The sequence below is a fragment of the Mangifera indica genome, chromosome 16, assembly GCF_011075055.1.
Source record: "Mangifera indica cultivar Alphonso chromosome 16, CATAS_Mindica_2.1, whole genome shotgun sequence".
Taxonomy (NCBI): Eukaryota; Viridiplantae; Streptophyta; class Magnoliopsida; order Sapindales; family Anacardiaceae; genus Mangifera; species Mangifera indica.
In genome coordinates this window covers 4915151-4942910 of record NC_058152.1, presented here as the reverse complement: position 1 = coordinate 4942910, position 27760 = coordinate 4915151, and the positions used below count along the sequence as shown (strand labels likewise).

Here is a 27760-nt window from a genome sequence, read left to right as displayed (position 1 = left end):
TCTGAGATAGATACCCTATCCAATATGAAGGTGTAGGAGGCATCTAGGACGGATATCCAACCAGTTGCATCAGGGATAAGTGTGACGGTGAGACTTCGTCAAAGAATTTCGTAAGGAACATCATATTTACTATGAATGTCTACTAAGTATTATAACTCACGTGCTTATTGGTTTTTGCAGGTAGGAGAAATAATGGGGCAAGTAGGGAGGCGAATAGATCAACATACTAAGCTTCTGATTCGATTATAGTTGTTTTTATTTCATCTGATTATTTCCACCATTACTTTTTGGGCTTCATGCACATTGAGATTATTAGTATTACTTGAAATTATTGAATTTATTTTTGGAACACTTTTTAACATGCTTATTTATTTTCAATAAATGTTTGGTGTTTATTCTTCATGAATATTAAATCATATCTTTTTATTATTGTTTTATTTTAATTATCCACAAATAATACATCATCTCAAGATAATTGCCGCTAAGGGTAGACTCTTGAAGTGGGGTGTTACAATAACACTACAAAAGTTATAGATGCAAAATTTTGGTGCAGGATGGACTGAAAATAGGTTTGCAGACAGGTATGCATGACCATCCCAAGGATATGAACAACCGTGATATGCCTATAATTCCTACATAAAACACTGCATTCAGAATATGGGAAAAGATTTCTGTACTCAAAGAATTTCTTGGGAACAAAATTTCTAATCATACACATAATCCTGCCGATATAGCATTGCAAAGTGTAATTTCAACATTTAGGTCTAGTATTAAAACTAGTGCAATATCAAAAAAAGTAGTTGATATCCTATCTGAACAGCAGAATGTTACTGCTGGTTCCTCAGTAAATGAAAAATAGATCTCAATCCACTCTTTACAATGAAGTGTTTCAAACCACATCCCGGAAAGAATTAACATATCATACAAGCAAGATAGTAAGTTAATTGAGTTGTCTAAATGGTGACCTTTCTTCTTGAGCAGCTTCAAATTTCTTCATCATGGGTGAATGATCAGTGTTCACATTCTCTTTCATAGTGTCAAATAATCCACCATCACCTTTCAATACCACGCCTAACCTATTGCTGTTAAAAGACTGCACTATGCTTCCCAAGATTCCCATTAGTTGCATGTCTTCACCAGAGAACTTACAGATACTGTCTTCCAGCTCTTCCATAAAATTCAACAAGTTATCCTTTTCACAAGACAACTTCATGGAATCTTCAAGTAAATTACGGTTTTCACTCTTGAGCTCAGCAATTAAGGCATCTGAAGTTGACAGTTTTGCCTGCTTTTCTGCAAGCTGTGAAGAAAAAAAGTTTAATGAGCTATTGAATTTTTGTTCCAATGACCCCACGAGCTGCAAGAGGTCATCTATTTTCTGGTTTTTCTCTTCTACTATCCGGATAAGTTTCTCTTTTTCATGTTCAAATGATTGTTCTGCACCTATTTGAGTAAGCAAGGCACGTTCAAGTTCCCTTCTCAAGCATTCTTGCTCCAGCCATCCAATCTCTCTCTGGAGATCCTTCAATATCTTATCTTTCTGGCATGTAATTTGTAAAGAGCTTTTCTTCTCTGAATCCAAGGATATTGTTGTTTCTGCTCTTGCATTGCTAGTGGCAGCCTCTAATTCTTTTGTTTTGAGCTCTAGTAACCGAACCTGCCCCTGCAAATTACTTATTTTGCTGTCTTTCTCTTCTGTTAGATGCAGAAGGTGACCATTCTGTTTTTTCATGGCTTCCCCAACCTCTACTTGTGCAAGAAGAGAAGCTTCTAATTCTTTGCGCAACTCCCGGCTTTGTTCAAGGTCAGATTTTAGACGTTCAGCAATAAATTTCCATATCCACAACTCAAATTCGATTTGGTGACCTTCACTGGTTTTCTCAATCATTTCAGAATTTGCTACGTCTAAGGCATCACAAACTTCTGTAAGTTTTCTTTTTGAGTCAGTTTCAATCAGCAAGATTTGCTCTTCTAACTGAAGCCAGTTCCTGGATGATTCTTCCAACAGTTCCTTATACCTCTCAAGTTCTTTCAGCATCTGCAAGCACTGCTCCTCAATATGATCGAAGGACTCAACTCTCCTCGATAAGGATGCCACCTTCTCATGCTTTTCAACCAACCCTAAATTTGCTGTGTCTAGGGCATCAGATATCTTTTTTATTTTTTCTTTTGAGTCAGCTTCCATCTGCAAAACTTGCTCTTCTAGGTGAAGTTGACACCTGGATGATTCCTCCAGCATTTCTTTATACCTCTCTAATTCCTTCTGCATAAAGAGATGCTGCTCTTCTATAAGATCCAAGGACTCAACCCTCCTATCTAAACATGTCACTTTCTTATGTTTTTCTGCCAATTCAAGTCTTGCCGCATCTAAGGAATCAGAAACTGCTCTAAGTTTCTCCATCAACTCACTTTCAATCTGCAAAGCTTGCTCTCTTAACTGATTTTCACACCTGGATGATTCCTCAAACATTTCTTTGTACTTTCCAAGCTCTTTCTGCTTTTGGAGTCGCTGCTCTTCAATATGATTAAATGACTCCACCAACCTTGATAAAGATGCCGTCTTCTCGCGCTCATTGGCCAATTCAAAATTTGCTGCATCTAAGGCATCGCAAACTTCTGTAAGTTTCTCTTTGTATTCATTTTCCATCTGCAAGGCTCTCTCTTTCAAGCGATTATTACAACTGGATGATTCCTCAAGAATTTCCTTGTACCTATCAAGCTCCTTCTGCATTACAAGCCCTTGCTCTTTAACAAGTTCAAAAGACTCTATCCTCCTGAATAAAGACGCTGACTTCTCACGTTCTTCTGCAATTTTTGACTGGGCTTTAGCCAAATCTGCATCCTTCATCTCCAGCCGCTTCATCAGTTCAGAGAAATGCTCTTCACTCTCTTTGTTGTAGAAATCCCTTTCACCATCAATGAGTGCAAGCTTCAATGCAGCCTCTGATAGTGCTGCTTTCAACAGCAGTAGCATCACAGATTGCTCCTCATTCTGCATTTTCAACTGCAATGTTAAAGAATAGCAGCCCTCCAGTTCCATCTTTTGGTCTTCTAATGCTGCATCCTTTCTTTCTAACTTGGACCTGTAGTCATTCAGCTCCAAATCCATTTTCTCCAGTTGAGAGCTCCATTCAGCTTCTTTAGCTCTGAGATTTGCAGGACAGTCTCTGTGCATCTGCTCCACACTTCTGAGCTTGTTTCGCAATTTTGCAAGAGATGAAGAAGCACTTCCTGCCTTGTGAATCTGAGCTTCTTGAAGTTCTTTAAGGGATTCCAGCAGCTCTTGATTTTCTTGCTTCAGCTTACCTGCTTGATATTCCATTTCCTTTTGAAACGTCTCCTTTGTGCTCAGGGAATGCCTCAGAGCTGCAATATCTTTGTCTCTCTGTTCAGCCAAGCATTCCAGTTGAGACTTTGCATCCTGGTATTCAGCAAAAGTGTTCTCATAGCGTGTTTTCAATTCGGAAACTTGAACTTCTAGATACTTTCTGTGACTTTCTTCATGAGCTAGGGCTTGGTTGCACATCTGTAACCGATTCTGAAGATCTGCCGAAATTCTGGTCTGAGATTCTAAATTGGTTTGCAGTGAACTGATCTCATCAAGCAATTTAGACCTTTCATGATCCCACTCTTTTATACTTGCTCTGAACTGATCATGAAGCTTTTCATGTGCTTCTTCAAGATGTTTGAACTGCTCCTTCTTCCATTTCAGCTGATCTTCAACCTTTCTACTGTCTTCCTCTAATTTGAGCAATATATCATCTCTTTCTCTTAGTTCTTTGGAGGCTTTTGCTTTTCTCTCTGCTTCTGAACATTTCTTCCTTGAAGTAGCCAGAAGAGTTTTGAGCCCTTCAATCTCTGCCTTAAATACATTAATCTTTTGCTCCTGATCAATATTCTTCTCATTTGCCTCATCTAAATCCAATACTAGCCCTCTTTTTTCTTCTTCCCATTTTCGGCATTTTGCATTACAGTCAACTCTAAGCTTATCATTAGCAGCACTAAGATGTTTAATGATAGATTCTTTTTCAATCAAACTGCACTCAAGATTTTTGGACACTCTCTTGACCTCCAATACTTCCTCTTCCTTTTCATTTAATTCTTGAGCCTGCTTCTCAACTTTCTTACTTGCTTCATGTATCTTAACAAGCTGCTCATTATGAGATTTCTTCAAGTTCTTGCATAACGCTTCTCTGCTCTCACAATCTGCTCTCAGTTTCTCATTCTCAGCTTTAAGTTCCTCTAGTTCTTCATAGATCCTTTCCATTTTCTTCCTTGCAAAATAATAATTTCAGAACGAAATACCTGTTTGTGAGGAAAACACAAAGTTTAGATAACAAGCTGAAGTGAAAAATAACGACAAAATGATTCAAAAGGCTACAGTGATATTAAGTTGAGATCAAAGTTACGGCAGAAACAAGACTTCAAATCACAAATGCCTAAACAAGCTTCTAAAATATAATCCATCTGATTCTTATAACATGGACTGATCCTTCATGCATTTCAATTTTTGTGAAGTCCCTCTTAACCTACCCTAAGATTTAAAGGAAACTGCAGATAACCCAACAAAAATTTACCACTAAAAAGACAATGCAAGTGTCACATGTTGAAGAAAACAAGATTCCATACCTCTTCTGTTATATAGAAAATTTAGGAAAATAAATAAATAAAAATTTTCTATTATGTATTTTAATTTTATCTGAAAACTAAAGAATACCAAGAACCACATTCAACTCAGAGATGCGGATATCATGCAAATAATTCAAGATCTACATTTTCTTTCTCTTAATTGTTTTGGCTCCAAACCAGGAAGTGGCATAAAATCCAAAACTTCAATTATAATAAGAAGAAGAAGAAGAAGAACCCTTGAACATATCAAAGAAAAAGAAAAAGACTGTAATCTATTTTCACACAACAAGAAATAAACTTAACAAGATATTTGGTTTCTGAGAAAACTATGGAAAAATAAAGAATGACGATGGGTATTATGAAGAAAACATACCCATTATTTTCCTGTTAGCTTCTTGCAGTTTCTCAGTAATCAAACACTACAGTGAAAAGAAACTAACAGAGACTCAAGTGAGTACGTGTTGTTGGGACTAAAAAATTTCTACTTGAGAGGATTTCTGCAGATGGGTTTTGAGTTTTGTGATATCAGATTCTTTGTGTGGTTTGAAGAGAGAAAGAAAGTGCCGTGTGGAACGAGCCGTTGAGAAGGCTTTTCGGATTTAAATTTTGTGCAACGAAGGTTGACGGAGAAATGGGGTTGACATAACGGCGTTAGTTTTGGATATATCGTCTCTTAAACCATTTTATTATTATTTGAAAAATGCTTTCAAAAGGAATTTTTAGCCGTTGGAGGGGGATTTGGGCCCACTTCAGGTAATCTTGGGCTGGGCTTTTGATATTCCCAGTCCAACAACAAAAACTATGGGCGTTTATAATAAAATTCTATGTATTCATAATTAAATATACAAACAAATACACAGATAATAAATTTGATACACAAACGAGCTCAAAATGACATTGTTTTGTATCAAATTTTTTAGCACTCGAACTTGACAAGCTAAACACTCGAAAGCTCAAGTTTGAGCTCGTTTGAGATTAGCTCATTTTATGCCTATTTGAGTCAAATTCGAGCTCAAGCTTGGTTCGAATTCAACCCTATGTGTACATATTGTTTAGGGATTTATTGGTTTCCATCAATACATACTAATATATAGTGCAATGTTATGTGTACACATTTTTTTATACACAAATAAGTACACACATGGATATGTCAAATGTGATTGGATGTTGATTTATCATTCACTCAAAATCACTCAATCATATAATAACATATCTACATGTATACATATTTATATATAAAAATATGTACACGTTGTTTTATTATAATAAATATTGGATAAAAAAATTTTCTAATCGATAAAACTATATATACACACTTTAAGTATACAAAATGAGTACATAAATGATATGTCATCATTTAATTTGGTGCTTTTAAATTAATGATAAAGTAACAACCAATCATATGATGACACATCATCTATATATATATATATATATATATTTTTTTTGTATTTAAAGTATGTACATATAACATTGTTTTTTTCTAATAATAATAAGGGAATGGAGGGAAGAAAGGGGCAAAGTTAATGCCTTATAATAATAGATAATATTATTATGCATCTATTAATATGAACTCAAAATTCAATTTATTTCTATCCAAATTAAATTGTGAGTAAAATTATAGGTGCAAATAATATGCATAATTTTATGTATAAATAATGATTTGTCATCATCTGATTGAATAGTTTTAAATTAGAATTCAAATAATACTCAATTATAATTTGTATACAAAATTATATATATTATTTTTACGCATTTAATTGTAACAAGATCCCCACCCAATTTGAACACATTGACTGTTTAAAGATGATAATCTAACCTGTTTCAATCCTACTTATAAATAATTAGATGTTTATTAACATGAAAAGAAAAAAAAAACTAATTATTTTGGTTGAAGATCATTTAAGATATTGGGACATTAGAATTGTCATAACTCATAACCTAAATGTCTAATGTACCAAATAAATCAACATTACCCATAACAAATGAAAACAAAGTGAGTTGTCTATTCACATTCAGCAATATAATAAATACCATTTAAAACTTTGAAGATTTTATGGGGCTGGAGTTGTCGGCCTTGTCCTTGTAAGGGCTCCCTCTCACTGTCTCACCATGTGAATAAGAATACAAAACTTCATTGTCACATCCCACATTCGGTAGGTATGATTAAGCTACACAAAGATAATGCTGATACTCTATTTATTACTATTTATATTATTTGATTTATTTTACTAAATAATAAAATATTTAAATAATATTTTATTATAAGAATAATAGAAAAACAATAAAACTATGTGTACCCATTTTAGATACACAAATATATATACATTTATATGTGTCATCATTTGATTGGATTATTTTGAATTAAGAGTAAAACAATAACCAATCATATGATGACACATATGAGTGTGTATACATTTGTGTACCCAAAGTGGGTACACATAGTATTGCTCATAGAAAAAATAATATAAATGGGAATCTTATTACTATACTTTTAGTTCATATTAAATATTAAAAAATTATTAAAATAATCTTGATTTTGTAATAATTATATTATTATTTATTAATTTTTTATAATAAAATTTTTAAAATAATTATACTAAAAAAGATCTAAGTAAATTAATATCTTTATATTCATTTGTTACTTCAAACTAAACACAATAATTATTTTAATATCTATTAGTTTTGATAAAAAATTTATCTAACATATTAATAATTTATATTCAATAATCTTTTAAGTACTCTATTTTTGTAATAATATTTTATTTTTTTATAATGAAAATTATTTAAACCAAACGCACCATTAATAAATATTATGTATATATATTTTGAATACATAAAATAGATATAAATAGTGTATTAATAAAATTAAATATTATTTTATTTTTAATTTAAAATCTAAAAAATTGTATATATATAATTTTATCAATAAAACTATGTGTATCTATTTTTGACATGTAATTTATATATATAGATAATATATCATTATATGATTAAATAATTTTAAATTAAAAATAAAATAATACTCAATCGTATAAAAATATATTATTTATAAATATAAATTATATATAAAAATTAAATACACAAATCATTAGTATGATTTTATTGCTAAATTAAAGATGGTATCTGCGCTTTAGAGACTCCAAGCGTCCACGTTTAGATGATCATAATAAATGCTCGGATTTGAATACGAAATTTATGCCTCAAACATTCTAAAATTTAATATAAAAAAATTAAATTATTTATGTCCACATACAAAGTCAATTTTGACCTTCTTGGATCCCACAATTATAACGATTGCAAATATATCTATCAAAAACCGTGGTCCTTTTGCGGCTTTCACGTGAGAACAAAACTTTTTTATGTATTCAATGTGTGAATTTATATAGTTAAATTAACTATAATTTATGATGGCTATTTAAAAACAAAATTATTGTTATGGTCATGACTTTTCGGGAAAACTACAACTTCCTACTCTTTTAATTCTTAAATTCCAGTTTATATAAAATTTAATTATATTAATAAAAAATATTTAATTAAATAAATTATTATATTATATTTAACTTTTTTAATTAAAATATTTAATGACCCAAAAAAAACTCTACATATAAAAAAATATAAATTTAAGTCTTTTTTAAATAATATATCAAAATTAAAATTTTAATTTATCTAATTTGAATAACCATTTTCTCTTTCTTACCTCTCTTCCTTTTCTCCAATTTTCTCTTTCACCTTCTAATTTTTTTCACCCACAATTTTTCACTTTAATCTGTCTCTTCTCTTCCAATTTTTTTCATCTTCTTCACTTTTCTCTTTTCCTTTTTAGCTTTTTTCTATCTTTCCTTTTTAATTTTTGTTGTAATCTCCAATTTTCAAGTGGAAAATGAATTTTTGGAGTTGTAAACATTTTGGATGATTTAAGTCGGCTGGCTTGGAGGTGGATTACAGCTAATGTTTCTCTTTTGGGAGAAAATGAAGGAAAATATTGGTTGTGGTGATAGCACATGTGAAGATGCCAAACTTGTACACAGTGGGCTCTTTGTGGTGTGATTTCGAATGAATCACATTTCTTTTGGAGTGATTTGAAGTAAATCTCATTTAAAAAGATGTAATTCCACAGTTTGAGATCATATGAGTCAAGTGTAATTCAATTACAATCGCTTTCACAAAGGTGTAATATTATTAGATCAAACTTCGTTTGATACAATCTGAAAATTTGATGTTCACATTTATTTTTTTAACTTCTCCAAAATTTTCAAAAAGGAGGTATTTTTGAATACTCAAATTCCAAATAACCAAACAAAACATAACTCTGATAAAGGAAAATAGTTTTAATACAATATCAAAGAGTTTAATTACTTATTTTAGTTTGATTGTACAAAAATTTAAATCAAGTTAAATTTTCTAAATAAACAAAGATGGGAACGAGAGTAGGAAAAAAATGAATTTTTACAAGTGGAGACGGAGCAGAGACAAAAATAGGTATATCTTTACATCAAACATGTCTTGAATGTGTTATGCCATGTACACATTTTTCCTTTATTTACTAGAATATCCATTGTAATTTTATAAGCTTCTTAATTCTAACCCATGAAAGGTAATTTGCCCGATTTTATGTTTAGAAAAATATTGCCTCAAAGTTAGTATTAAAATAGAAATTTTTAGTTTAAAAAAAATATTTTGTTAGTGTTGAGAAGGAGGTAAAGATCTCGAGACTAATAAACCAAAAGCTACAGCTAACTTTATGAATTGGGGTGGGGACCCAGTGACGTTGCCCAGAGAATTTGTCCACCACTTTGCAAAAATTCCAAGGTAAAGCAAAGGAAAGAAACATAACAAAATATCCCAAAGGAGTAGTCTAAATAATAAAAAATGAGTTTTCATACACAAAAGACCTTAGATTCAAGTTTTTTCTTTGATGATATATTAAAATCAAACTCTTGACTTATCTGATTTAATGATTGTGAAGTCGATTATTAGATTAAAAATTTATCTTGTTCGGTGTAATTGATTCGTTTTTAATGTAACAATTAAATTTGAATAAGGTTTCTTTGAAAAAAAAAAAAAACATAACAAAGTACCATTTATATCTTTCTACCAATATGTTGTTTTCATGGAGCAAGTCACATGAATTTGACTTCAAAAGTGTAGGAAGGAAAGTTCACAAAGCAACCTTGTTCAAAACTTTTGATTGGATGATCACCATGATCAATAATCCTAAATTGAGCAAGTGGGCATTTGAAGCCAAGATATACTTTTGATGGGACAAATTATCCTTTTAATAATTTTATAATCAAAGTGAGTATTCCATTTGAGGATTAAACAATGATAGAGAACACAAATCAGGAGACTTTGATGTTTCATGGCGATGCAAATTGGGTGATTATTTTATTATTAAACCATTAGTTGAAATAAATACTGTAATTTAAGGTACCATATTTTGAGGTATATAAAAAAATAACCATGAATCAAATACTAAATCATTATGCCAATAGATTATAAATTGACAAGAATGCCCTTATATATAAATAAAAATTTCCATCTATCATTTATAAAATCTTAGCCTATTTTTCATCAAATACATCATATTCACTCTCCAAACCTTATAGGGAAATTATTTTTTTTCTTCATTTTCTTAGTCCTATTTGTTACAAAACTCACATGTAAACACAATAAAAGTGTCTACGAAAGACTTGGCCTAAAAGTATGTTTGTTTATCGATAAAATAAAAGTATTTATTCCCTGCTTTTTCGATCAAAGTAGATTTAATTTTTTTTACAAATAATAATAGATTTTTTGCTTGTATCCATTGGAATTATGCCTATTTTAAAGGTCAACCTTCTTTTAATAAAGCATACCTTTCATTCTCAATTCCATTTTTATTTATATATTGTCTTTGTATTCTTGATTCCTTATCACTATAGCTCGCAAGCAGTCTACTCGAATTCAAGGTCACAGTTTAGTACTTTGATTAAACCAAAATTAATATGATATTTTATTCTTCGAAGGTAAGATTTATCTTCCCTATGACTTATCCCTTATTCTAGTGTTGTTTGAGGAAATCTACAGAGAGACTTATAAAGGATATTTCAAAACTCTCTATCGCTTTAGAGAAGTTTTCTTTTGGAAGAAGATGAAGGATAGGGTTTGTAAATTCATACAAGAATGCAACACTTGCCAACGCCACATGTCTAACTTACAAGGACCAACATGATTATTACAACCTCTTCTAATACCAACACAAGTTTTGACAAACATATCTATGTACTTTATTTAGGGTCTACCCCTTTTAAAAGAAAAATCTACAATTTTTTTGTGGTCGATCATCTCTCAAAGTAGCATACTTCATACCGATTTTCCATCCATATACAATGCTTGGAATTGTCCAAGTTTTCTTTGACAATATATTCAAGCTCCATGGTATGCCATAATCTAACGTTTGTGATTGGGATTCAACTTTCATAAGCTCATTCTAGAAGGAACTTTTTCAATTACAAGGAACTCACTGTAATTTTACCTCCACATATCACCCATAAACAGATGACTAGATTGAAGTCGTTAATTATACCATTAAAATGTATCAATAATGTTTTACAAACTCTAAATCAAAGGAATGCACTCAATGGATTACATGGGCTAAATATTGTTACAACACTAGTTGTCACTCTTCTACCCACACTACTTTCTTTGAAATTGTGTATGGGAAATCAACCTATAACACCCATGGTACGTTTAAGGGTATTCATGTCTTTTTGTAAGTTTAACTATGCATGAGTGTGCATCAAGATTGCATAATTGTACATCAATATGATTCCTACAATTTTTAAGTTTAGTTCAATTTGGTCATGAATTAAGTCATGCTTGAACAAATTAATGTATTTAACCTTATTTTATGATTATCAAAATACCTTGAGATCCAACAATAAAGTCTATATTATGTGCAATTGATAACACCCAACTCTAATAAAAGGTTATCTGTTTGGGTCAAGTTGTGGAATGATTCCAAGAGTAGATGATGAATATAAAACTGCATAGGCATTTTGTGCCAATGGGAAATGACATTTGATGCCTCTCGATTCGATAGCTCCATTCAATTGTGGAGGAAATCTTTTGCTAGATGAAGACAATGTTGTCGTCAAGTTTGTCATTATTTTCCTCGTTTTTTTAAATCAAATTGTCCTCCCTCTTGGTTGAAGTTATATATCAGAGTGTAAATTAATTTACATACTAAGGGAAAATTTCTTTATGTTTCGTGAAAATACTGTAAAAACAAACAATATATGATGTCAAATTTATGAAGAATTGAATTAAATTAGTTGAATATGAAAAAAAAAAAAAAGGAATTTTGATGTATAAAATCAAAGAAGCTATTAAGGATGAAATGGTGAACAAAATGATGCTGGTGATGATGATGGTGGGGTGAAGATGATAGTGGTGGTTATTGGGCTTGTCGATTCTATCTCTCCTTCCTTTTGGTGTTCAATTGATAAGCTCTCAAACTTTGGTAGACTTTTTGTCAGTATGCCAAAAGTGGGGCAATGATAGCGGGGAAATAATGTAACAATTACTAGTCACCTTTTTTTTTTAATTTAAAGAAATAAAATAAATGATGTTTGTACTAGAATTTTCCATTAATAAAGTTAAGATTACGAACGAAAAAGTGTGACTACTAATTTTTTTTCTGAAAGGGAGAGTAGTTGTACATGACATTCACAATTAAGTATAAACACTTTCTTTTGTAAAACTCATCTTAATCACACTATTTTATAGGGGTATTTTGGTTATTTTACCCCTATACACGATTAATTAAAACTATATATAAGTAATTCACGTATTTTAGTATTTTATTATCATCAATGATATTCAATAATCATCAGATCATTGAAACATTCAATTTAAATTTTAAAACTTACGTATACATACGTGTATTTTATACTATACGACCATATGTCGAGTCCATAAAATGAAAGAGCAACCTATTTTGCACACTAATTTGGCTACTACAATTCCCTACCAATCAGTATTCATCACAACCTCTTCTAATAAGAATATGGTGTCTAAAACACAATTTAAACACATCATGCATAGCCTAATGCACATTTTACGACCATCTAAGGAATAACATAGCATTTCATCGAGTTTGAGCATACGAGTGAATTACTCACTGAAAATGAATTCCAACCATCCAAGTAATAAGATAGCATAACTTATAAACACCACTTTCAGTGAGTAATTCATTTATTTGCTCAATCTTTTCTCTTTTCCGTCATTATCAAATACATAAATAATTAACAAGACCCATTAATTCATAACTTTTCACCGAATCAATGTCAACGTAACTAACAAACAAACATGGAATTCATCCATATTCTCAAACTAGTCACTAGACAAATTGATCATCATCATTATCATCATCAATCAACAACATCTTCATAACAGATGAGAGGTCCCTCAAGTCACATTTATTAATCAAAGCAGCAGGGTGAAATAGAATAGAAGTAATATTAAATTATCAATAAAATTATATATATATATATATATATATATATATATATATATATATATATATATATATACGTATAAATACATTGATAATATGTTATCATAAGATTGAGTAATTTTAAATTTTAAATTGAGAATAAAGTAACCTCTAATCACAAATGAACATATTATTTGCACACTCATTTGTATATTTAAAAATGTATAGATATACTATTGCTTTAAATTATTAGCCATTTACTGATTAATACATGATATGTATTTTACAATACGATACGATACTAGTAAAAAACGATAGGTATCATAAAGTGTATCGAATTAATATAATATAGTAAATGTATCATACGATACGATATGTATCATACAATATAATACATATTATTGATACAAATGATATATTTTTTAATGAAAATAATGATATAATAGAGGTATATATGATAAATTTTATATCTTCAAATATGTTTGTGATATATTCTAAAATAATAATATGTTAATTAATTTTTTTATTAGCTTATTTTTTAAAAACTGTATCATATAATATGATATAATACTCGATATACAATATAAAAATTTAAATTTTTAATATATAATACAATATATAATCCAACTACCATGTATGAGATAATTGAAATAGGGAGGGCTATTTGTTTCTAATTTTAATATTTGTTTGTAATTATAGTAACGATGTTATCCCTTTATAATCTGATTATCAATGGGAAGAGTAATGAATTACCTAATTTGACCTCTTTTCGATACAACTTTAAACATTATATAATGGTTTGATCATAATGACAACCCACATTATCAGAACAAATCCAATGTTTCATTGCTTTTCTATTGCATTTGTCTCTTTATTTTGCAAAGACACGCTAATTTTGTTTGTCTTTTATTAATTAAATATGTTTTATATTAAATTTCCCTCTTCGATTTCCAGAGTTTATTTATTTTTGGAATCACATTGTCCTTGTGGTTTACCGGATTTATATGATGCTTCACAGATGGGTTTGATTTTTCAATAATACTAAAAAAATATAGGCCAAAACAGTCATTCTCACACAAAGTTTAGTGTAAATTGAAATTTATAGTCACAAATTTTTAAAATTTAAATATTCACCAATCTATTAAATTTTGTTGTAATTATAAGAGTTAAAATTGTTATTTAAAAATTTTATTTAAACTCATATAATAAAATCATCTTTAAGTTTAAAATTTTTATTTATATCCTCTAATTTTATATTTTTTAGGTTTAAAAACTGATTTTTTCTCTTTCAAATCTAAAGTTGCAAACTTTTAGTAGCTCCCCTAATTTTTTAGAAAATTTTAGTTTCACTCATTTTCTCTCCCTTAGTTTTTAATTCTTCTCTCCAACGACTGTTTACCATCTCTTACTACTAGCTCTATCCCTCTTGTCTTCGCTCTCTCTCTCTCAGTTACTTTCCAACCGTCTTTGTCTTAGATAAAATAAATAGTTTTTGTTTTGTCGTTTAGCTCTTAGACAAAGATGACTGATCCAAATAATACAAGAAGGATATATTCTTGTTGGTCAAAAATATATATATAGGGAGATCCAAATAATGCAGAAATTATGTGGATAAAAATAAGCCCATTAAGGATATATTCTTGGTGTAGAGAGAAAAAAAAACGTTTTATATATATATTTTTTATACGTAATTATGTATATAAATAATATATTATCATATTATTAAATATTATTATATAATAATATATTATTTATATATTTAAATTAAATATAAAAGATACATATACCTAATTATATTGGTGAGAAAATGGTATTCAATTTCAACCCACAAAGCAGAAGAAACAAGATGCATATACTGAGATTGACTTCAATTTCAATTGTAGTTGCCACTATTTTTTCTCCCTTTTACTTTTCTTTTTTCCGCGTCAATCCTACCCTATCCTACACTTATTTATTTATTTTTGGAAGTTTAGTAAATTTCAATGGACAAAGAATCCGGTGAGGACAAACTTACGCTATGCACATACCCAAATCATTCTCCACCCTCCAAATTTTTTATCATTGAAGATAGACATCTCTACGACACATCAACTAAATTTTTTTATTTTTATTTTGGGAGATTAATCTACGGCAGATTTGGTCAAAATTTAAAAACTTATCTAATCACAGTTTCAATATTAATTGCATTGATTTAAAACACATTATCGCGAGGTATTTTGGGATTCCCAAACCATGGGCTAAACATTTTACACGTGGCAGTACCTTTAACCGCACGTTCTGTTTTTTATCACCCACGTCAGCAATTTTGGACGGTTTTGATCCCAACTTGTCACCCTATCAATTTGCCCCTCCATCTCCACCGTTGGATGTTGCTTCCATAATTATAAAATGTTTTTGTTTTTTAAAATAAAAAAAAAAAAATCTTATATAAATACAAGAAGAGACGAGCTTGGTGTTCCAGTTCTTGGTAGAGAGAGAGATAGGTGGAGAATGAGTGGGAGTGAGAGATAGCTAGGCCTATTTTTGTAATTTTGATAAACTGTTTCTCTCTCCGGTGAAGAGTTTCCGGTTCTTTCGGTGAACTCTGACTGAACTTAAGCGTCTCCGTTTTCTTGCCTGTGAAATTTTGTTTGAGTTTCCCGGTGACTTTCCGGTTACGGGAGGGAGAATTTTGCCGTTTGATCTTCCCTGATCACGGATAACTTCAATTTTGCTCCTCAAGGTCCTGACCTTTTTTTTTAAATCCATTTTTTAAAGATAAAATTTGATTTTGTTGATGATTTTGAAACTTTTTTGTAGAAGACCAAGGTTGACTTTATTCTATGCCGATCAAAATCCCAAATTTTTTAGCTTTAATGAATTTTTTTAAACTAATTTTTCTATCATATTTGTGTGTGTAGGCTGGAATTGGTTCATTTTAATAGATTTCCCATAATTGTGAGTAACTTATGCAAATAAATGATGTTTGTGTTGTTGGGTAATGACGCGTTGATTTGATTTAGAAGAAAACTTTTTGTTATAATTGATTGTGCCACTTTTGACTTGGGTTTAGTTAATTGAGTTGAAAGTTTGAGATTGTGAGTTGAGTTAAATATATCTTTCTTAAATTGGTGTTATAGTAATTTGAGTTTCCTGATATAGTGGTTACTGCAACAGGCATTAACCACTTGCGAGGAGCTTCAATTCCAATTTTTTTTTTGCAACCCAAATTTGGTGTTAACAGATCTTCAAATATTAGTCCAATTTTGGTGGGATCATATTTGGTGTTTTGGATGAAATGGCAGTTTCTTTGACTAGATTTTCATACTGGTTATGAGTGGTAGTAAAGAAAAAGAGCCTGTGTCAAATGGGTCTTCATTAAGTTCACAATCTAAGGAGTGGACTACTTTTGGTGATGCCGTGAAATTCCCATCATCTAGGATAGCTTCCACACAGAGAAGGGTTAAGAAAAAATGGCAAAGTAGGGAAGAGAGGAAGAGGGTGGACGAGGAGTATGATATCGTGTTGGTGCCATCTGATGGTGGTGTTTGCATATCAGGATCTGAATCTGATGATTCTGATTGGTCCATTGGGTGGTTAGAGCATCATGGGGCTGATTTTCTGTCTGATCACTCTGATAATGAGTCTGACGATAGTTTTGCAGTGTTGGTTCGTTGTTATAGGCCTGGTTCCAAGCAGATTGTTGAGGTTTCAAATAACCAGCTCTTCACTGCCGCCAAGAATCCACCAAATAAGCTCTCTCCTGGTAAGAACTATTTCTTTCTCAAATCTTGGATATTTTATTTTCACTTGTTTGATTTTGATTTGTTTCTATGTTTATTTGCTATCTCTCTTTGCTTAGTGGTCGAACTATGGATCTCCTATGAGTTTTTTGTTTTTTTTTAACTTTTGTGTGCTGTTTCTGAAGACAATTGGAATTTTGTTTTCTGGCTGATGGGTGCTGGTTCTGTGGGTCAAATCTAAAGAAAAAAGAAAAAAAAACAAATCTTGGGATGTCCATTTTCAATAATTTTTGTTTTGATGAGGTTTGTCTGTCATTGCTTTGATCGTTATGATGATTTTCTATTTCATTTTACATGTGACTGCAATAGTAGCATGATGTCTAGATTTTAATCACAAGTGCCTTTGGGACTTGGACACTGCTGTAGCAAATTAATTTCTTGTGCTGTTTATTATTGCTTTATGATCTGTATGCTCCTTATAAGTAATTGCATAAAGCATATTTATCTTAACTTCTTGGATCTGATGTTACTAGGCAGGTTTATTAGGTAAATGTCATGAATGGGTTTTTGTGTGATATGCACATTGCTGAATTCGGAGGTGATAAAGATCCAGTTATCCTAATAGTTATTAAAATAGATAGCATTAGGATTGAAATTACTAGACGACGCCAAGACAAAGATTTGAGATCACATTCTCAGCATTCTAGAAGCATCTAAAGCCACTGTTATAAGATTGATGATGATGCCTTCTGAATAAATGGCCAAAGAAATTGGGAAGCCCAATTTTGTTAAACAGAGCTTCAAAAAGTTGACTATACCTATTTTGATAGAACATGTTACCTCATTGATGAAAATTGATTTCAACCCTTACAGAGTTTGTGTCGAAAGCATGTGATAACTCATTAAAGTAGTGAGGGTCACCACCCTCTGAAGTCTGAACAAGACTACTGTAAGATTGTGAAATACTGCATCTGTATTTACAAATAACCAAAACCATTGTTGGCCCAAAAAACCAATTAAGTATGCCGGAAGGATGGTGATCTGTTGGTGTTATCATTGAAATGACATGTTGTTTTCTTTTTTCATGGCAGTTTACTCTATCACTATATAATTCACTGTTCTGAAATGATTCAGAGTGCCAACAAGATGCCATACTTGTTATTTCCCCTGTTGAGTGAGTTAGATCTATGAATTTGGACATAAGTGCCCCTTTCGAATCAACTAGGCTACTGGGTGGCATGCCTTGTTATCTCTTTATTTTTATATTTTACTTTTTATTTTTGTTAGCATCATTGCGGTAGAAGTTGTCTTTTGGTGTGTTTGAATGGTTATATTTCTCTTCCTTGACCTTAGTGAAGGGAAATGTGTTTTTTTGTGCCAGTCTCGATATTGGCCTAAGATTTGTCATTTGGCTGAATTGCTGTTTTGCACTTTGGTTTGATCTGCAGAAGGGAACAACTTTATGGAACAGTGGCTTCAGTCTCTTCAGAATTTCTGAAGCCTGGTATACCCTACGTACATGCCATTACTGAAATAGTTCTTCATGCTGTGATGCATTTTGAAGAACCAAATATATTAAATGTATAAAATAAGAGAACAAAACTAGAGAAACTGTATTGGGAGCAGGAAAAATAATTGGTAGAATCTGCATCAGCTTCTTCAGCAGACACTGGAAGGATTAAGACATGCTAAATCTGGAGATGAGTTGATAGACAGAGACAGACCAATTTGGGAAAAGCCTTAAGTATGGTGAAAATTTTTGTGTAAATATGATATGTGAAATATGTCTGTGGTATTAGCTAGCCCCCTGATGTGTAAATAAATTCTTATGCCTGCCATGGCTCATGGATGGCAAACTTGTTAACCTCTTTAATATAAAATTTCTACTCTGGGTACTGTGTTTATAAAATGCTTCTCAAGTAGTTCAACTGCATTTTCTGTAATGACCACCAGAATTTTAGACAATATTTTTGCCTTACAAAACAATCGGTTCTTCTTCATATATACATTATAATGTTAATGATAAGATAAGACATTCAAAGGCACAACATATTGTATTGTATTTCCCTAGCTTTTTTTCATTTGCCCTCGTGATAAATCCTCACCAATATTCTACAGAGATCTTCAAAAAAACAAAGGGTTACATTAACTCCTTTTAGAGCCCATGGCAAAACAATGTTGATTAGAGCAAATATAATATTTTATAAGTCCCTCCAAAATACTAACAATAATGGGTACAGCGAACCGGGGCAGTTGAAACAGAAATTTGTATGGACTAAATATTTTTAATAAATAAATAACACGTTGTTTGATGTAAATTTTTGTAATTTTTATGAAGTATTACTCTAACAATAATACGGGTTTGTCATTGTATAATTGTTGTAATTTTTTTTATAAAATATTTATAATTTGCAAGAGTATTATACCCATTTGTTAAAAAGTAATGTTACGTATATAGGCATTGGATATAAACATATAAATAATAATATATTATTAAATATTTAAATATTATTTTATTTTTAATTTAAAATTAATCATGTACTTATTATTTAAATAGATAATTTTATTAATGGTTAAAATTTGGTATAAGGAACATAAATTACGATAAAGATTGGAGAATGACATTAGAGGTTTGGGACAGAATGACCCCTCCCAATTACTTGTGCAGATTATTATTATTATTATTATGAGTAAATAACATTTTCTCACTCAATGTTTGGTCTAAAAATTTTTTTGCCTCTAGTTTTTATAAAATATTTTTTCACCCAAATTCAAACTCAATTAAAACAATAATCACATAATAATTTTACTTTTCTATTAATTTTAAAAATAAAAAACAACAAATTTCTATCATACCCCAATTTTTAAATATGACAATTTAATTATTAAAAAACACTGTTACATTTTATTTAATTTTTTAGGATATAACTATCCTTTTTGAAACTAATGAGGGCAAACTGATAATTTAAAATTTTTCATAAAACCCCTAAATTATTTTTTAAAATTTCAAAAACCTAAAAATTTTCATAAAGACCCTTAATTTTTCAGAAATTAAATTTATCCTATAATATATGATTATATGTCAAAGCACCCTTCTTTGTTAAAAGAGATGAAGAGAAAGTGAAAATGAAAAGAAAATAAAATAAGTGGTTTCTTATATAATTTATATATTAAAAATATTATTTTTAATTTTTGCTAATTTAGGATAATATAATAATTTGAAAAATAAAATTGTTGAGATAAAAGTTATTCCTTAATACTATTGTTTAAAAAAAATTTAATGTTGGTGGAAAATTGTTATTTATGTTTTATTTCTAAATTAAAAAATATTATTTATGTCAATTAATGGTTAAAAAGTGTTTTGGAACTAAACCTTGGATGAGAAAATTTTATTCACTCTACTATTATTAATTAGATAAATGCTAAGCCTCTCAACCATCGGCTTTTCGTTTATTTTATTATGAGTAATATAATGTGTATTCATTTTAAATATATAAATTGATATATATTTACATATATCATCACATAATTGGGTATTGATTTATATTTAATTCAAAATTATCTAATCACATGATGATACATATTAAATATGTAAACATTTGTATACTCAAAATAAAAAATTAAATTAAATACCTAAATTCATTTGTAAAAAGCAAAAATACCCAACATTATTTATACAAAGAAAAATGCCCAAAATGAATAAAATATAATAAAGAATGATAAATTAATCTTTTTTATGGGAAAATTGGCCAAATCACCAAAGAAGAGCTGTTCAGAAATCGTAAATGAACAGTATTTTGTTTATATAAATTTTAAATTAAATCAACTGTTTTTTTAAAATATATGTATAATTATATTCGAAAAAAAATTTAATAAGCAATTAGGAAAAGAAAATAACAAAATTTATATGAAAAAATAAATTGTAAACAGTGCCTTGGGGTGTATAGGGCAATTCTGTAGCAGTAGAAATGTCTCTCATTGTGAGATTTTTTTGCTTTGAATAAATTATATAGGGCATTTTTGTTTTTTAACAAGTGAATTTAGGGCATTTAATTTTAATTTTTTTTATATATATTTTCTTTTTTTTTAATGCTATAAAAAGTATTATTTTTCATCAACAGGATTATTTTTAAATTACTATTTTTTAAAGAAAATTAATTAAAATTTTTATTTTCTAGGAAGATTTAATTCATATTTAACATTAAAATTGAATTAAACTATAAATGCTTTCCTAACAAAAGGAAGGAATTTTAATTCTTTGAATTGGTCATTACATAGAATAGAATAAAACCAAAAGAAAATATAAAAAATAAAAATTGTGGTGATATTATAGAATGAAAATGTGTAGAAGAATTTAATTTTGCCATGAAAATGGAAAAGCAGATCCAAACAGTGAAAGCTGCCGAAGTTTGCTCCCCTCCATTAACAATATCTAAACTTCCATATCCTTGCACGTTTCTATTCTCTTTCAACATTCTTTCTCCTCATCTTTCCTTTTCATCTTTTAAGTTTTTGCATTTTATGGGCGAAACCACAACATTTTCGACACAAGCTAAGATATGTTGCAGAGAGCTGCAAACAATGCATATTCATGGTGGTGGGCAAGCCACATCAGAACAAAGCAGTCCAAATGGCTCGAACAGAACCTTCAAGGTTTTTTTTTTTTTTTTTTTCTGTATTTTCTCTCACATTTTGAGATTGTGTTTGGTTGGTTCTTTTGGATTGTTGTTAATCTCATCTTGCATGTCTGTTCATCATAATTGCCTTTTTGATTGAATATAATTACATCGTTTTGAATTATAAATTTTAAAACAGTTACATTCATATGGTGTCTTGATTGAAGATATCACATTCAAAATTTAGATCTGATCATGGAAGTTTGATCAAAGTTATATGCTTCCCATGATGAACCAACTGATTTTTTTTTCTTTTCATAGATTTATTTTAGGCTCTTAGATAACATGTTTTATTGCTTCAGTTTGATTGTTTGTTGAGAATTAGACCGAAAAGCTGATTCCAATCACAAGAATATATATTCGGCTCCAATTTACTTTTGCATAGCAGCAGGCAGGGTATTGAATAATTATTAATAAAGACCAAACAGTAAGAATATATCTTCAAACTTTGCATCTGTTTCATCATTTTATCAAAAGTGAAGGAAGAAAGATATATTTATTTATCCTGAATTGCATAAATTAGGATACATAAAGAGAAGCTATATCTTTATTTATTTATGGAAAAGTCATGGAAAAAAAAATTGCAGATATGGAGGATAAGGTAGGATACACACTTAAACTTATAGAAGAAGATGGGGACTCCTTTGCCAGAAGAGCAGAAATGTACTACAAGAAGAGGCCAGAGCTGATAGACTTTGTTGAAGAAGCTTTCCGGGCTTATCGAGCCTTAGCTGAACGGTATGATCATATTTCGAAAGAACTACAGAATGCCAATACCACCATTGCTGCTGTTTTCCCAGAACAAGTTCAGTTTGCAATGGATGACTATGAAGAATATGTCAAGACAAGAAACATAAACATGCCTCCAGATGTTAAAAGGAAAAATATCCCAAATGTTCCCAATGCCCCAATGAAAGATTTAAAGGCTGTTCTAACAACAGCCACTAAGAAATTGCGAGCCAATACAGCTAATAAAAGACCTCCTGTTAAATCTGGTTTAAGCAAACCTGAGGGACTTAAGGAGATTGACAAGCTTCAGAAAACGATCCTTGGCCTACAGACTGAGAAAGAGTTTGTCAAAAATTCGTATGAGAGTAGATTGGCAAAGTACTGGGAAATCGAGAACCAGATCAAGGAAGTACAAGAGAGGGTAAGCAGATTGCAAGATGAATTTAAAGAAGCCATAGTCATTGAAGATGAGGAGGCTCGATCTGTGATGGCAGCTACAGCTCTGAAATCATGCCAGGAGACATTGGATCAGTTGCAGGAAAAACAGGCGAGTGTAGCTAAGGAAGCAAAATTAGGACAAAAAAAGGTTAAGAAAGCTCGAATGAAGTTTGAGTCTGTCATAAATGAGGTTCTTGGCAATGAAAAAATCAATCAGAAAAAGCCACCTGAAAAGGATGATTCCACAAAGCAACCTGGAAATGATGATTCCACAAAGGCAGTAGAAGAGTCAGGAAGATTAGACCAAGAGGCAGGCAGTGCTGCACAAGATCCAGAAGAAATGAATTCATCAAACGAGAATATAGAGGTACAGTTTGAGGTTACATCTGCTGCATCTCTCACTGTCACAGAAATGGCTGAGAAGATTGATGAGCTTGTGAACAAGGTGGTTGGCTTGGAAACTGCATTTTCATCACAGACATCCCTCATACAGAGACTAAAAATAGAGACTGATGAGCTTCAGACACAAATCCAAACCTTCGAAAGTGAAAAGTTGGCACTCATCAACAGCAAAATTGATTTAAGCAATAAGCTTCAGACACAACTCCAAATCTTGGAAGGTGAAAAGTTGACACTCATCAACAGCAAAATTGATTTAAGCAATAAGCTCATGGACACAGAGAAGGAGCTGCAGAAACTTCAAGAAGACTACAATAATCTCCTAGCAACCTTTACTCGTAATCATGATTTCCTTTCTGATAAGGCCCAAAGTATAGAGCCAGAGGAGCTTGACTGTTCGCATCAAAAAGAAGAAAAATCCACATTACAAGTCAAGTCACAGGTAGAGATAAGCATATTTTGTTCATAAATTGTGCTGACGTTTTACTACTATAAAAAAATATTTATATTTGATGCATGATACATTCAATCATATAATTTAATGTTATATCAACCAACTGGACCCTTTCCATACCTCTGATTGCAGGATGAAATATCTGGACAAGATGATGCAATAAATCCTAATGGTAAGCAACAACAAATTGTGCAGGTATTAGAGAAGCCTGAGGTCAAAACTTTGTCAGAGCAAGAGAAGACATCACTAAAAGAGGAAGAATCCACAGCTCAAGTCAGGTTACAGAAAGACATAGAAGGTGCAATGAATCCTAATAATGGTCCCAAGACACCTCTGAGTCCAAAGTTATCAGAGGAGCTTGATGTCAAAACTTCAATGGAAAATGATAATTCATCTCTAGATAGAGTCCACTCTCAGAAAGAGTTTGAAGGACATGAGCATGATACAAATCTTACCATTGACAAGCAGATCAATCATGAGGAGCCAGATGAGGAACTCAAGGTCTCAGGATCAATACAAAAAGAAGAGAAATCCGTGGTCAATTATGAACCTAGTAACCTTTTAGAACAGAGTCAGAACCAGATTACACAGGAAAAATACGACAATCAAGCTTCTCCACATGGTCCACAAGGACAACATAAGGAGGGCAAGAAAAATGAGGAAGAAGATGGACCAAGCTTGAAACATACGTTCTTGAAGCAGCTTGAAGAACTGAGAAGTGCTAATACCAAGAAGGATGAACAGATTCAATTATTGCTTCAGAAGCTGAAAGCTCACTCTGATGAAAATAAACTTGAAGAACTGAGAAGTGCTAATACCAAGAAGGATGAACAGATTCAATTATTGCTTCAGAAACTGAAAGCTCGCTCTGACGAAAATAAACATTTACGAGATCAGTCTGCTGAACCAAAAGTAATAGTGAATGAAATCATAAGAACTGAAACAGAGAAAGAAGTAGACATCCTGTTATTACGAGTAGAGCAACAACAAATTACTTCTGAAATTGAAGAAAAAATAAGGGAGAGCATTGATGATGTGCTAGAGGAGAACTTGGATTTTTGGTTAAGATTCAGCACTTCATTCTCTGAGATACAGAAATTTGAAACTGAAGTTAAAGATTTGCAGGCTGAGGTCTCAAAGCTCCAGGAGAAAAAAAGCAAGAGCGACGGGAGTAGTAGCATCAAATATTCTCTGAAATCAGATGCTCGTGCATTATACAGGCATCTGAGAGAGATACAGACTGAACTGACAGTCTGGATGGAGAAATGTGCGTTACTGAAAGAGGAATTGTCATCAAGGTTCGTATCTTTATGTAGAATTCAGGAAGAAATATCTACAGCTTTGAAGGCAAGCGCTGAAGACGATGAATTCACGTTCACAAGCTATCAAGCTGCAAAGTTCCAAGGTGAGGTTCTAAACATGAAACAAGAGAATAATAAGGTTGCAGATGAGCTGCAAGCAGGGCTTGATCATGTCACAGGTCTTCAAATTGATATTGATAAGACTCTCACCTTGTTGAGTGAGGAATTCGGGCTTTCCGAGTCAAAGAATCCATCTGGTATGGGGCTTCCAAACTCAGATTGTAAGAATGCAGTTCCATTGCGATCATTTATCTTTGGTGTCAAACAAAAGAAGAAAAGCCCATCGATCCTGTCCGTCATGAACCCTGCTCTGGTAAAAAAGTACAATGGTCGTCCTAAATCAGGATCGACTAGGTAAGCTACTAAAATTTGCATTGACTTGGAAGAGTTGTTTATTTTTTCATTCAATTTATTTGCATGGCTTTTCAACAGAAGCCAAAACTCGCCCCTCTTCTCCTTTTTGTTTTTAGTCTAGGAGAAAGTATATTTAATTCAGATTCTGGTGAGAGTTCCATCTCAGATTTCTTGAAGTTCTAGTTTTCTATTTTTTGGTTCAACACAACACAAACCATATAAAAACAGGAATGTGTTGACTGAATTAGTCCTTTTTGCGCCGAACTTAGAGAAAAAAATTTTTCACTGTACAGTCCACCAGCCATTTTTTTTTTAATTCCAATTAAACTGGCAAAGAGTCGTGGGCCAGCACTGCCCACCTCAACTGTAAAGTAGCCGTTTTGCAGAGGCTGCTCTTCAACGGTAATTTTCTTTCGTTCTTCAAGTCACACTGTCAACTCTCTCAATTTTTAAGCTTACATAATCTTTTTCAAAATTTTAATTATTTTTGTTATAATTTTATTTTAATATTTATACAATTTAATCAATTATATTTCACTCTTCAATTTTATTTTAAAATGGAATCAAATTCAAATAAATTTAATTTTTTGATAATGAGGAAAATTCATATTTTGATAAAGAATCATAGTCACAGTCATCACTGCCAAAAAAACAAGAAAAGGAAGCAAAAGTGTACAATTTAGAAGCATCTTAGTTAAGGGGAATGTTATATGTATACAACTTTAAAAAAAAAATGTTGTATGTATAAGCTTTTGTTATATAATTTGTGTATATAAATGATATGTCATAATGTAATTGGGTGTTACTTTAATCTTTAATTCAAAATTGTTCAATCATATAGTGATACATCATTTGTATATCCAAATTATGTACTAAAAATATATACACATAATTTTATTGTTTAGTTAAATACAAGAAATTGTTGATTGTAAAATGGTTTGATACACATTGTGCAAATATTTTGGATCTAATTTAACATGTGTGAGTTCGGATGGCATTGGGCATGTTCATTAGGGGTGGATTTAGGTCGCGCCAAGCCCAAACCCTTTGGCTCAAGTTTGGCTTAGATAGGAAATAATTTGTTTAGAATTTGGCTCCAATTTGTCAAGCCAAAATTAAGTTTAACTCTAGTTCGGCTCAAATGAAAAATGGTTCAGTTCGAGTTTGATTCAATTTTGTAGCTCAAATCAATTGTTCGAATTTGTAGCTCGGTTCAATTCAAATTAATGATTCGAATTGACAGTTTGAATGTATGGCTCGGATTTGTGGCTCGAGTTCGTAGTTTATTAACAAAACATCGTCATTTTACCTAAATAATATTCAAAATTTTTTATTCGAGCCGTGGATTTGAATCAAATCAAACCACAAATTCGAACTACTAAATTCGAGCTGATTCAAGCTATAAATTCAAGCCTAATTGAGCTGCGAATTCAAATTATGTGTTGGATAGTTTTTCTCATAACTCCTCCAATGCCTAAATGGATATGCCACTATTTTTCCATGTTGCATTGTTGTATAAGTACACAACCCAAACCCTTCCTTAAAGCACCAGTAAGAATTACATAACCATCATTCGTTGTTGGAATGATCAATTTAGGAGCAAAATCAACCTTCTCTTAAGCTTTTAGAAGATACTCTCACACTTTTAGAATATTTAATTATAATAATATATGTCATTTTAATAATATCATTTATTATGATAATAATTTTGAGTATGACAATATTTGAATAGGATAATAAATTTATATTTTGTACGAATAAATAAGGATTGATTCAGACAAAATAAAAAGAGAAAAATATTATTTTGAGTTAAAAGACAATCTTTGATTAATTGGGAGGTTACAACCTTTAGGAGTTGACACACATATTGCCAACATTAGCATTGCTCATATTCAAATATTTGTTCTTTTTTAAAAGGCATATAACATCATGCAATCAAATTTGTTCATCAATCAATATCTCACCATGGTTGAAATACAAAATTAGTGTCTATCTTTAAACATCTTTTGAATTACATTCTTATTTTTTAAATGACTAAATAGTATTAGATTGAGTAACAACTTAATGTCACTATGACCATATATTTAAGCGGTCGTTGTCATCTATCAAATGAAATTGAGACTCTCCCACACATAAGTGATGAATGTGATGTCAATCCATCATAATTTTAATACACTTTTCAATGCAATCAAAACTATTGTTCTAATAGACTTAAGGATTCCGTTAAGTAGCATAAAATAATGTCAATTGGTGTACAAGGTTTTATATTACTCGCAAGTCTAAAGATTATGTGCACCACCATTCGTTAGATGACTTGTTTCATAAACACTAAAGTTATCATTTATATGAAATCTTTTAGGAGGTTAGTTTAATGAATTTACAAACAATAATAAACCTATACATTGTATCAGATTGTTAATAAATAATTTTAACATATGAGATCTACTATTACGTCTTAATAAGATCATGCAACACGATGATAGTTTTACCATATTATATGTGTTCTTGGTTAGAATAAT

The 27760-nt window shown here is 31.0% G+C and overlaps 3 protein-coding genes across 5 annotated transcripts; 2 read left to right on the top strand and 1 right to left on the bottom strand.

The window, feature by feature from the left end:
* Positions 1 to 748: 748 nt before the first annotated feature.
* LOC123198752 (uncharacterized protein At4g38062) lies at positions 749 to 5197 on the bottom strand. The gene is made up of 2 exons (XM_044613513.1): positions 5003 to 5197; positions 749 to 4305 (listed from the first exon to the last, which is right to left on the bottom strand). The coding sequence occupies exon 2, from the start codon at positions 4265 to 4267 to the stop codon at positions 941 to 943; it is 3327 nt and encodes a 1108-aa protein (XP_044469448.1). The 5' UTR covers positions 4268 to 4305; positions 5003 to 5197; the 3' UTR covers positions 749 to 940.
* Positions 5198 to 15559: 10362 nt separating this feature from the next.
* Positions 15560 to 18739, top strand: LOC123198482. 2 transcript variants are annotated; one of them, XM_044613162.1, is made up of 3 exons: positions 15560 to 15830; positions 16265 to 16853; positions 18279 to 18739. In XM_044613162.1, the coding sequence occupies exons 2-3, from the start codon at positions 16421 to 16423 to the stop codon at positions 18326 to 18328; spliced, it is 483 nt and encodes a 160-aa protein (XP_044469097.1). In that variant the 5' UTR covers positions 15560 to 15830; positions 16265 to 16420; the 3' UTR covers positions 18329 to 18739. The 2 variants fall into 2 exon arrangements, with proteins under 2 accessions (XP_044469097.1, XP_044469096.1); XM_044613161.1 differs by having other exon boundaries at positions 15560 to 16853.
* Positions 18740 to 21198: 2459 nt separating this feature from the next.
* Positions 21199 to 25423, top strand: LOC123198765 (protein NETWORKED 2D). 2 transcript variants are annotated; one of them, XM_044613530.1, is made up of 3 exons: positions 21199 to 21483; positions 22094 to 23514; positions 23722 to 25423. In XM_044613530.1, the coding sequence occupies exons 1-3, from the start codon at positions 21390 to 21392 to the stop codon at positions 25243 to 25245; spliced, it is 3039 nt and encodes a 1012-aa protein (XP_044469465.1). In that variant the 5' UTR covers positions 21199 to 21389; the 3' UTR covers positions 25246 to 25423. The 2 variants fall into 2 exon arrangements, with proteins under 2 accessions (XP_044469465.1, XP_044469464.1); XM_044613529.1 differs by having other exon boundaries at positions 23659 to 25423.
* Positions 25424 to 27760: the final 2337 nt, after the last annotated feature.